We start from the raw sequence: 12677 nt of genomic DNA, 5'->3' as shown, positions 1-12677 counted from the left end.
TTAGGAGAGAACTCAAGTGTTACAGTGCTGTAGAAATGTCTATTTAAACTACAGACTTGCACTGTCTTGAGAGAGATGAAATGCAGTGGAAAACAGTCATTAGTTCATGGCCTGTGGAAAACTTAGGCAGAGGAAGGAAAATTGTGGTGGAAAGAGGCAAACTTACAAGCAAGTCTGACAGCTTTAAAGTAAGAACTTAAAGCCATGTTTGTTATTTTTAAATGTTTTCAGAAAGAATAATGTTAAGAGCACTTGTTCTTTAATTTCAAAACATGAAGATACTATATTTAGAAATACCTGATGTTTGGGTAGATGGCTTGTCAGAGCACAGTTAGAGGTCGTTCACTGTAAGGATGGAGATGCTGCCTTTTTCGTAGATATCTTTTATTCAACATACTAGCTAGTCACTGCAGTAAAAAATAATAATTTGACATCAAGGAATTTTATTCAACCAAAAATCTTTTTTGATGGACTTACCACAGCGTCTTCCAGGGTCTACACAAATTAGATAAATAGATTCCTATCCTCACCATAGAAGTTTGTTTCCAAAGAAGGAAAAAATCTAACATTTTAGAGTTCATCATAAGGCCTGTGAGCAAATGAGAAAGTCAGATGAAAAGCAGAGTGCAGGAAGTCAGTTGCTCATTTTACTGTGACCTGTGGTATCTTCTGGGTTGTAAGACAGCCATATAAGCCCCTCTATAAGCTCAGTTGCACAAAACCTAGTCAGTCCTGTGTATTTATGCACAGAGACAATTTGCTGAGGCAGTTTGTTAATAAATACCCCCCCCCACATGTGTAATAAACTTAGTGCAGTACTCTCTGCATTTATACCGATGCTAAATTCAGCTTATCACTATCAGTGCCTTGCTGCCTTCTGAAGTTTGATATTGTTCCAAACATCTGTGTTGGATGCTTGGTTGAGTTCACCTTACATTGGAAAGTCCCCTAGGAAAAGTCCAACTGCACTAACTTCTTTTCTACCTCCAAAGGAAGTTTTTGTGATTTGGTGTTTATCCAAAAATCCCTTCTGATTTAGGAGGTGATGGGATTATCCTGTGCAGGTTAATACTGTGGACAGTTTTAGGAGTTAACTGACTAATTTCTAGAGAATTTGTTAAGTTTTTCTGCGTTCCATGTGCTTTGCAAATGAGATTAAAATAACTGACCAAAATACCAAACTGGTGATACTGGCAGCCTTTAGAACACTGATTTGCTGTATTTATCACCATTTCACTTCCCTGGCCACATAGGAAGGACCTGAGCCCTAGACTGAAGTACATAATCTCACTTGGCGTTTCTTTAATAAGTATTAAAGTGATTCTTCCTGTCACATTAGTTTAAAAAGCTGCAGAGAAGCCATGCTGTTAAAATGAATTGCTTCTTTGGTGAAGAGACTCCTGTGCATTTGTTTCAGGCATGTAAAACAAATTGTGATTCAGTTGCGATTTTTGTAGCAAGAAAATGTGCAGTATTTCAAGTTCCATTGTAACCTGTTGGGCATATAGCACTTATTTATGCAAGGGAATTTGTTATAAAATTTTAAACAACACATTAAAAAGAGGAATTTGTAAGAAAATACTGTGAACAATCATGTTAAAACCTGATTGCACGTAGTTAATCTTGCGATATTAGTGACTTGTTTTGGATTAGAGGTGATGAAGTAAATAGACTGTTTGCATCATGTGGCATTTGGGAGTCTGCATTCAGGCCTCTTCAAGCTGCTTGGAATGATTTATAGCAAAGTTATTGCTGTCTTATTTAATAGCTGTATTTATGTTGGACCAGATGAATTACTTTACAATGTCATAAAAGTTCTTGTAGAGCTTGTAGATTAGATTGTTGCTGAAGCCTTTGGGAGTTATTTTAATTAGGTGCTGTGAAGTATTGATGAACCAGTCTTTCTCAGTTCATTTCAATTGTCTGTAGTTAGAGTACAGAATTTACAAAATTACTGATTCTTTGATAGCTGGAAGGCAAAAGTATCACTGGTGAACTAAAAGTTACTTCTAAAAATAAGTAAAAACTTGTTGTGGGAAAACACATAGCCTCCTGCCCTGTAGAGGCCCCTCTTCTGTACCCTTTTTGTCCTCATCTGAGAGCAAATCCAAAAAAGGAGCTGTCTTTGCAGCAGTAAACTTCCAGTCCTTGCCCTGACTGAAATTCAGAACTGTGTGTTGGGTACATGGGCTGTGTGTGGACTTTGCAGAGACCAGCAGGAGTTGAGGAGCAGCCTGCAGAGTGTCAAATGTGCTGCTGGTCATTGAGGGTGCTCCACAGCCACACATGGATCTTGCACCTTTTAGACAGTGCTGGTTTAATGTAAAACACAGAAACAGCTGCAGACTTGAGTGTTGGCTTCTGTCTGAAGTGAGTGTGCTGGCTGCTGCCTGCCTTGCTTCTGGACCCAGGGGTCCTGGCTTACTCGCTGCTTTCAGAAGTCAAGGGTAATGCTGCTCAGAGGTTCACAGAAAGCCTGTTAAATATGGCTGGTCTTTCTTTTCTGATTATTTACAATGCTTCCTTCATTTTATCAACTTTGGGGTAGTGGATTTTAAACTAGATATTACAGATAATTTTTTTCAACTTGGGAATGTGCATTTAACACTTGCAGTAGGATGTCTTGCACTGCTTTCTAAGATGCTGAACTATTTCTTTGAGGAGTATATGGAATTTATTGTTAAATGTGTTCTACCTCACCTGTAGCGACATGGACATTGTCAGCCAGAGTTGTTGCACAGTTGTGTCCATCCAGTATTCTAATTGGGATGTATTTTCCCTTTGCTTAGCCATAATGGGTTTATATGACAGTGCTTCCAATCTTTTAATTTGCCTTGTTTTTAACTCTTGTGTGAAGATTAGCTGTTTAAACTTTTAGTAGAATCTCTTTATGAATAATTTGCTTTTATAGATGCATTTAAAGTCCTGCCTTCATTAGGACTTCCTCTCTGTGAGAGCTGTGAGGTTTTGTGCCTGTAAGGGTTTTTAAAAAATGTTTTAGCTTCCTTTATCTTAATATCTTCATTTTTGTTTTTTTTTTTCTCCTTTTATTTTCTTTTCCTTTTTCCAGTTTAACTTGTTATTCTTATTCATGCTCCTTATATTTGTTTTGTTTCCTAGTTCTACTTTCTCATACAGTATTTTGTTGACAAAACTCTTGGGTTGGTGTTGAGTGCATTGCCTTCTCTCTGTGAATTGCCTTCTCTCTGGTGTGGCACTTGCCTTGTTGTTACAGCTTTTTGAAGTGCTTGTTCACCTTCCTGCTGAGGATGAAGCACAGCTAAATGTGGTGGGCTTACTTACTAGTGCATTGTTGCCAGAGGGAAGATGTTCTGTTTCTTCTACAGTCCCTTTCCTACATCTCCCATCCCTGAACTTCCCCTTCTTACTTTTTTCTCTGGTGCTCAGCAGAGTGCCCCACATGCTGGATCCGCTCTCTGCTTGCAGAGAAGAAGCCGAGCTGCATCAACTTTGCAACAGGGCCAGAGAGTTCAAGATGGCAATGTGGATCGTGTGGCAGAGAAAGTGAGAGAAAGAAAGCTCTTTGGTGTTACCGAGCCGTTAGGTTGACTTGTGTAATTTAATGTTAGAGATGTAATTTGGCAGTAGATTTGGCTGATCCAAGTTAGCCGGGGCTAGAGCAGTCCTATGTCTTTCCCTCTGTCTTTTGCCATCACAGTTCTGTCCTTGTCTCTGCAGTGGTGTGATTCTGGGAACTAAATTGGGAAAAAGTGACTTTGTCAAGGCTAGCTTTCTGCTAGTTTCACTTTGCTTACCAGGAGTCTGGGTAGCCACAGCAGCCCCACTGGAAGGAAGAGGTTTGGGAGTCATGGCTGAAGGCAGGGGAAGCAGCAGCATCACATCATCCATTCACCCCGTCTGAGAGCTGCTCGCTTACAGATGCAGGAGCACAGCCCGGTGTGGTGTGGGCTGAGGCTTTGCTTTCTAGATGGTATCATGGTTAAATACAGTGCATTGTTCCCTACAGCACTTTTCACTGTGACATTATTATCATCTACCTATGCCCTTTATAACTGACTGTTGAGTATGAAGAAATGGGTTATCAGGTTTCTTTCAGGTGAATAGAAACGAAATTAAAAATGTAGAAGCTTGCTGCTCAAGCAGTTTCAGTTCCTGTTTCTTTTTCAGTTCATAAGAAATAACAAACAAACAGTTCAATAAAGGGCAAGTCAGTGCATGTATAACCCTTTGGTAGCACCTTGCAAGATAAGCAATTTACTTGAGTGACATAACTGAAATGGAGAGGGAGAAGTAAACAAACTAACTTTTTAAATTGTGCAAATGAAGAGGAATGGAAGCGGACTTGTGAAGCAGGAGAGCTTTGACTTTCATCTTCTAGTCAGACAGCATAGACAGAGCAAACTCTTAGTAGCTGGGGAATGACACTGAGTGGCATGTGTGTTTTCAGGGTTGGAGTGAAAATAAGCCTGGTGGCTTAGGCCAAATGGATGAGAAAGCTGCGTACGAATTCTTAGTGTATTCCCTTACTTCCTTCCAAAAGTGTTATTTGTGTATGGCTGCTCCTGCTCTTGCTAAAACCAGCTTTTACCCCAGATTAACTGTGTTTTTTGACTGCTTTGACTGGACTGCCCATGAGTAGGGAATTTGGACATAAGTTTGCTGAAAAATTCAGTATTTCCAAGTAGGTAGTTAATATCTACCGGTAGATTAACAACTGCTGGGAATTTGTATTGTTCAGATTCAAGGCTGTCCCTACAGAGGGGAGGAGTGACTTGGCATTCTGTGGGGAGTATTGATCTGGCTTTTAAAAAATGCTTCTAAATTTAAAACTAATTCTTCTTGAGTATAGATATATATGGATCTATACTGAGTCACTTTCAGTACTTTAAAATTGCATGTACAGTTTCTCTTCAATGTGGTTGCTCCTGCAGAGAATTTGATGAATGGGTATGTGTTTTCCACATTTTAGAAGACATTTTGGGTTTTTTGGACAATGTGAAGCAAATATTTACTATTAGCTGACAGTGGTAAAAATGAAATATTCTATATACATACACACTTAGGTATAAGTACATAATCTGTGTGCAGATGTGTGCACATATATATCTTAATATGCATGTGTATGTTTATATATATGTATTTATACTAATAGGGGTATGTGACCTTTTATTGTGACAATGGTGAACTTGGTCTTTCAGTACTGAGTCTGCTTTGTCCCTTGCCAGTTAGTCTTGGCAGACTAACTTCAAGTGGGTGTCAGCTTAAATGCATTTTGCATTTTTAATGTATACATATAAAAATATATGTAAATATGAATATTATAAACTGCAGCGTGCCCCCGAGTTGCCAGCATTGAGTGGGTGCTGAAGAGTGTTGATCAGTGTTGGTGACCTGACAAAGTGTGGGCTGTGTTTGACCACCAAGCCAGTTCCCTCCAGTGGCCAAGTTTTTGCCTTCAAGAGGTAAAGAATGACTTAAGACAGTCAGCCTTACAAACCAGTTTTGTGGCTGTTTTTTACCCTGCTCACATCAGGCTGAAGGTCCAAGCTGTTACTGCTGGGTCTGAAATTTGTCTCCTCCTGCAAGGTCTGTGCCTTTGGCGCTGGGAGGCTGTGTCAGGGTGACTGCAGGTGACAGAGAGCAGTGCTGGAATCAGGCTGGCACGCCTGGGCTGCCTGGCACACACTGCTGGGATTAGCACTGGCGTGGTGGGCTGCAGAATTGTGCGTCGGATATTCAGGAAGGCACTTGGAAATCTAAACCCTTGTTTCCACAGCACTTGGCTTTTTTTAGGTTCAACCAGAGGGACTGTTTGAATCTTCTACCTATGTTTAAGTTGTGCTTTTGAGTAGCTGGGACTCAACATGTGATATAAGCAAATGGGAATGCTTATTTAGCCTGTGTTGTTACATGGAAACGTAGTATTGGTATGTGTTGTTGGGCTCCCTCAGCTGAGGCTGATCCTTATCTTTAAATTTAGTAAAGATAAATGAGACCTAAATGTTGACCTAAAATTGTTCATTTTAATTCCATGTTAGATACTGAAGAATCTAACTTTACACAAAATTTAAAAGATAATTATTTACAAAAAACAGTTGTTCCTGAAGAGCCTTGTCTCTAACTTAACTAAAATAATGGTTATAGTAAAAACTGAAAATACCTGCCTTAATTGGTGGTGTAATCCAGAAGTAAACATAGTACATTCCATTCTTTGAGAACAGCCAAATTGACTGTGTCCCTGATCAGCACATCCTGAACCAGTGTAACTCCGTGTTTCTCTGTGTTAACAACTATGTGGAGTAGTTACAGCTATATTTTGAAGAAAAAAAAGAAGACTGAGCTTCTCAGATTATCAGCAGAACTGTAACATTCTGAGCATTCATTTAAGTATATGCTCTTTTCCTAAAGTATAGCTGTTTCTGCTTTGACATTGATTACTGTGTGTTCTCACTTAATATGCAAAATTGACAAACAAGTGCATAACAAGTAGCTAATGGAAACCATGTATATTGAGACTATTAATGATGTTTTCTACAGGAAAACGTATTTTTTTTGTTGTTGAAGAACTGCCATCTGTTAAAGCAATAACATTTTTGCCTAAATACCACGTGAATTCAGTGTGAATACTTTATGGACTTGAAGCTATGAAACTAGTTCTTAAAAAGTGTGATTAAGCAGTGCATTTAATCTTTTTCTCCTGGAATAATCTGTTCATGTTTTTAAAGACATAGTTGCTAGACTTAAATCACAAGGATTTCAAGTTTTTCCTAGTTTTTAAAAAAATCTTATTTTAGAATACGTTTGAGTGAAATGGAAGCGATGAGCTCTGGCTGCTGTTCAGGAGTGGCTCCTGTGCTCTGATGGCACTGCCAGCCGTGGGTAGTGCTGCCTCTCCTCTGCAGGCTGCTGGAAAGCACCTGGGACACTGCCTGCTGCCTGTGGGACGTGAGCTCTTGCCTCTTGGGCTGCTTAGATCTGTGTGATCTTCAGATGTGTGGGCAGATAGCAGAGAGCTCTGACAGGTGGCCACTGGGGAAGTGAATGAGGACAGTTTGTGAAGGAAGGAAAAGGTGTTTCTCCCGTTTCAGACACTTGGGGTTTGATGGTCTGACTTACTGGTGAGTACTCCTTTTCTGCCTTATGGAGTAAGAGGAATTGCTGTGCCCTTGTGAAGTCAATGAAAAATTGGTCCTGTTGTCTGTGTCCCCAGGAACTTCATTCTGCATCCTTTATGTGTAGGTGCCACTTACTGTTTTGATCAACTGAAAAAGTCAAAGATTTTAATATTAGTAATTAACCAGAAGTATTAACTATAATTGTAAAGTGTTAGCAGCCATAACCAGAGTATATAGATTTAGTGTATATGTCTGTGTTCCTGTGATCCATATTCTGTGCAGGTTGTCCAGATCCAAATGATCAAAATGGTGATCCAGATCATCAAAGTGGTGAACATCATGTTTGCAAGATAAATTATTCAGAAAGCTGCTTTTTTTGGCAAGGGGTGTGGTGAAGGCAAGGAGTCCTTTCCCCCTGTGTGATTGCTTTGAAAGTATTGAAAAACATGAGTTACATTTGGAGGTTTTGGGGTGGTGCTGCTATAGTTGACTTGCCTCACCTCACCTGTTGCTTCTTTTCTGTCAACCTGTATCGGGGTGATGGATTTGCAGAAGGTGGTCACTGTGTTACTTGTTTAAAGAGGTGACAGCCATGTTACAAATAGATGTGTTTTGTATTTGCATTTCAGTTTTAAACAAGCATGGACTCTGGAGTATTTTTAGTGTCTTGTCACTGTAAATTAGAACTTGAAAACCAGCTTTGGAAGAGACATAATTGTTGCTTCAATTGAAATTTAAAGATGAACAATTTTACAGCATTATATTTTGACTTCTGGAATTAATATTAAGGTAAAAGGCATGTCTGACAGTAAAAACAGTATTTAAGCAGCAAAATCCAATTCTTAGTTATATTGTGTTTTATAGTAAAAAAATTTGCTTTGCATCCTTGGCATTCTTTTGCCTCTTTGTGATTTTGTACGATCAAAATGCCACAATTCTCTAAAATGTGAATCTATCATGCAATCTCCAAAGATGAAAAGTTAAAAAATTAAAGTAACTTTCATATGTGGACATAAAGTACTTATCTTTGTCTTTCTGAAAAAGGAGCAACAAATAAAAGAGTTAATAAATCTTCCATGCTTTGTATGGTAGAATATTTTACCTCCTTGGTTTGCTTGCTTTTGTTATAAAAACAAGCTACAGAGGGCAGAGTGACTGGCAGTGGTAGTAATATGACTTCTCGCATTTCTAATCTTTTCCCAAATTTAACAAGAAAAGAGAAGGACAAATTTCTGAACACTTTCAGTCAGTGCCTTTGACCATTCAGACAAGTTGAATGGGTTATATATTTTGAATCAATCATACATCATCTAAACATTTCAGCTTGAGTTTCATTAATCTTGGGTATGTATTTGCAATAGAAGGTAAAAGTTTTTTTATTTACTTCTTTTCAGTTGACAATTTGAAGCAAATGTTTGACCCATAGGAATTATCTATTGGTGATCAAAATCTTGAAACATATTAGTAAAACACTTTGAAACTTTCAGTAGAAATATTGATGCTATTGAAGAGAGGTAAATGCATATAAAGAGTCTTTGAAATAGCACTTCAGAAAAAAATTATTGCCATCTTGGGAGCGATAGAAAGACCTCTACAACAAGAAATTAGCAGAAGATTCTTTAAGTTTTCTGTACATTCCTCCCCTGAGATTTATTGCAACTCCATCAACACCTGTGAATCTACCCAAAGAGTCTAAATTATGAAGTTTTGTGACAACAGTTTAATTTTCGGTGCTGTTGTGATATGGTTTCTTGCCTCGGAGGGGAGGTTGCATGGAGATGTTCTAGAACTTGCAAAAAAAAAAAGAAGTTGGTTTCAGTGCTGGCTGAAGGATTGCCTGGTCAGTGGTGTGCACTGTCTCTGGCAGCTACTTCCCCTTTCTCAGCATGGTCATTCTGACAGTCTTGGAAATCTTGGCAATTCCTACCTCCTCTGCTTCTCACTGTAGTTTGATAATTTTTTTTTTTTTCCTATTGACCTGCCTGAAATTGCATTTTTTGGATCTTCTTTGTCTATGAATCAGCTACAGGTAATACAAAATGACAGGAAGCCCCAACCTGTATGCTTTGTGTGGAAGTATGATGGATGGGAAGGCAAAGCCTAAGGGGACCTTTGGTTGCTCTGGAGTGTGGCTGTGGTTTGGTGTCAGGAATTGCTGATGGGGCTGGGATGGCATGTGGGGGTGACTGCTTTCAATGGGCCAAGGAGAGCAGATCACTAATGATTTGTTTGTGTATGCTGTCCACTGCTTACTACACAAGGGCAGCACAGGGAGAAACTGCAGAGCTGCTTGGTGACTCTTCTCTGTTAGTGATCTTACCACAACAGCACTGTAACAGTGGCAACAGTGCAGCAAGCACAAGCCATTCATTAGCTTCTTGAATATTTGCAATTGCCTTTGAAAAGCTTTTCTAAGGTTTTCTGCTTTCTGTTGAGAGTTATTTCTGACCCTTTGAATAGTCTAGAGAAATTACTGGGAAGATCTGCGTGTTTTAACAGCTGTTGGATTCTGTGTAGAGTGTAAATAGCTTTGTATGTGGAAGTACATAGGTTTAGCAGAATAAATTTATTACAGGAAATTTCCTCATGTTAAACATTTAACGGTGTCAGAAAAGATGTTCTGTGTCTGTCTGTCTCTAGAACATTCAGGATTTGGAGCAGGAATAAGAAAACAATAAATTGAAAAGCAAGGATAATATCCCTGTCAGACACATGTGATTTTTGTTCCTCTGAAGGCCTTGGCAGGTTTGACCGGATAATAGGCAGGGATACTTCACCTTTGTGTGATGAAAAAGTTGTTCAGGCCTTGCCTCTTGTATGAAAGCTTATTTCATTGTTAGCATTTGAAGGTGCCAGTGAACTTGTGTTGTCTTCATCTGAGCAGGGCTTGCCCTTGTAGGCATCAGTAACCCTGGCGGCTGCGCCTGCTCCCCCTCAGGGCTGCCTAGGAAAGGAGGCGCTTTGTTGAGGGGGGAAAATAAGATCTTATGAGTATTTGCATTTCTGTCTCTCCTGTTTTTCCTACTAAAGATTCAGTGCATTTTGCAACTCTTATTACTGGTTAAAGCCTTGTGTGTCTATCTTGGGAATGTGGCAGCCATCTTTCATCCCATCTTCCTGATGGGAAATGAGAAGTTCATAGTTGGGAGTGGAGACTGTGCTTCTAACATGGTATTCCAAAGGGCTCTTAACTGGCCTGTCAGAATGTACTGTGTACATATTTAGCTCTTTTTCTGTTTAGATGGAGCTACTCTTATATATTCCGTAAAATCTACAGATAAATCTGTGCAAAAAAGCATTTGTGTAGTTGCAACTCTTCTGCTGATCTGGTATTTGCCCTATTGCCTGTAGGTCAGACATCTACAAAGTTAAACAAGTGGTTGGTGCCCCTGAAGAGTAATGAGATGGTGCAGCTTTTATCAGACATTGTCATTTGTCTTGTGCAAGTAGTTTTAATTCCCATTATTTAATAATAAATTCAGCTGCCTATAGTGATTTATTTAATTTCATAGAACAGCTAAACATAAGAAAACCACCTTCCCCAAACAGTGGAGAGCTAGGTAAATGTTCCTAAACTCAAGCATACAATTGCAAAGATTAATTCCTTTGTTCTTCTACTGATGTTCATTAATCATAAATACTGGCTGAATTACAGTGTAATGACTGTATTTTTCTTTTCAGGACGTAAGGGACATTGTTGCGTGACAGAATGGATGAACAATCACAAGGGATGCAGGGGCCTACTGCTCCACCATTTCAGCCACAGGTACATATATCTGTTTTTTTTTTTTAACTGTAACTCATTTCTTAGAAAGGGATAGCATTATTTCTTGTGGTAACAATGGAACTGTGAACAGATAGAATGTATTCTCATGATCTTGAAATGAGTTCTGTATCAGTCCAGTAATCCATAGAAAATAATTGGTCTTAATTTTTGCGTGCTGCTGCTTCACTGACTTTGGGAAGTTGGAGTTGTAGTGTGAGGAGGAAGCAAAGAGGAATACAGTTGTTTCCTTAAGAAATGTTGAGTTTTCAAACTCTATGTTTCAAAATTGTATCCACAATACCATATTTATTTCAGACTGTTCGCTTCACTTATATCTCCTTACACCTCCTGACAGTGATACTGTATGAATGGCTGTCATTACATTGACAGAAATGTAAAGGTTTCAACTCCACAACCTCCCTGGCTCACCTCCCTTTTGCTGTCACCCTTGCAATGAAAAAAATCTTTCTTGATGTTCAGATGAAACCTTCTGTGATTCAGCCTGTGCCCATCACCTCTTATCCTGTCACGGGGCACCGCTGAAGGAAGCCTTACTCTGTATTTTAACATGTGTTTTTCAGGTATTTGAGCCTGTTGATGAGATTCCCCCTGAATCTTCTCTTCTGTAGGCTGGATGTTGCCAGTGCTGTCAGCCTTTCCCCCTGTGATCTGTGCTGCAGAGCTCTGGTCACTTTCTCCAGTATGTCTGTGTTGGGGTGGCCCAGAGCTGGATGCAGCACTCCAGGTGTGCTCCTGTCAGTGCTGAGTAGAGGGGAAGGATCATCTCCTCCTTCCTCCTGGCGCTACTGCTCCAAATGCAGTCCAGGCCATCGCTGTCCACCACGGAGTGCATTGCTTGCCCCTGTTCATGTTGGTGTCAGTGGGACCGCAGGTCTGGCCTGTGGAGCTGGTTCCCAGCAGGTCGGTGCCCAACGGCCCCGGCGTGTTTTGCGAGCTGCCCATGTGTGGGGCTTCCCACTTCCCTGTGGTGAATTATGTGGGGCTCCTGGCAGCCTGTCAGGGTCCCCTGGGATGACATCACGACCCTCTGGTGCCTCCAGTCCTCCCAGTTTGTGTCATCAGCAAACTTACTGAGGTCACACTTGGCCCTGTTATCCAGATCATTAAAGATGGTGTTGGTCAATACTGCATTGAACACACTATTGATTGCTGAGGTGCACTGCCAGCTACAGTCCTCCACCCACAGTCAGTGCTATCAGAACCTCATTTGCTATTTGGAATGAAGTGCTTGAAAGCTCCATCCAAGTTTGTTATCTATGAAGTTAAAACACTGTACTCCCTTACATCACAAGGATGTTTTGGGAGTGCGGATAGTACTCCCAAATTGCTTCCACATTGTAAAAGGGTTATGGAGGAAGATAGAAAAATATGGATTATCAGTCTGAGGCAGTAGACTCTTAAGTTCCAGAACTTTAGTGAGTAGAATGGGAGCATTTCAGCATCTAAATAGAGAAAAGCATTAATCTCCTATTCAACCTGAAAAACCATAAACTGAAGGCAGCATATACATCCCCTACTTTTTGGGGTATGTTTGTTTTTTGTTTGGGGTGTGTTTTTTTGTTTGTTTTGGCTTTCCCAAAGCTGAAGAACAGTGGTTTATTAAGTCTCTTCTTATATGGAAGCATATCTCTTCTCAGCATTGCTATTCTGCTCTGTTTCCTTGTTTGCCTGTATTCCCCTCAAAATGAGGACTTGGAGCCCTGTGTAGTATTCAGTGTGCACACAATAGACTTTAGTAGTGAAATATTTTGTTTTGTGTTTCATTCAGTTGCTTTTCCTAAAGATGTCTGACT

At 39.9% G+C, this 12677-nt stretch overlaps 1 protein-coding gene across 4 annotated transcripts in view; it reads left to right on the top strand.

The window, feature by feature from the left end:
- NEK7 (NIMA related kinase 7) overlaps positions 1-12677 on the top strand; it is a 68558-nt gene that overhangs the window by 1505 nt on the left and 54376 nt on the right. For all 4 annotated transcript variants that reach the window (XR_012057075.1, XM_072932636.1, XM_072932635.1 and 1 more), the window contains exon 2: positions 10779-10863. Coding sequence is in view for 3 of the 4 variants with exons in the window: in XM_072932636.1 (XP_072788737.1) it covers positions 10807-10863 (57 nt within the window). In the remaining variant the exon portion in view is untranslated. The remainder of the gene's footprint in view (positions 1-10778; positions 10864-12677) is intronic.

The sequence above is a fragment of the Taeniopygia guttata genome, chromosome 8 (genome assembly GCF_048771995.1).
Source record: "Taeniopygia guttata chromosome 8, bTaeGut7.mat, whole genome shotgun sequence".
NCBI classification, from domain to species: Eukaryota; Metazoa; Chordata; class Aves; order Passeriformes; family Estrildidae; genus Taeniopygia; species Taeniopygia guttata.
The sequence above is the reverse complement of the archived record's forward strand: the minus strand, read 5'-3'. Positions and strand labels throughout refer to the sequence as shown.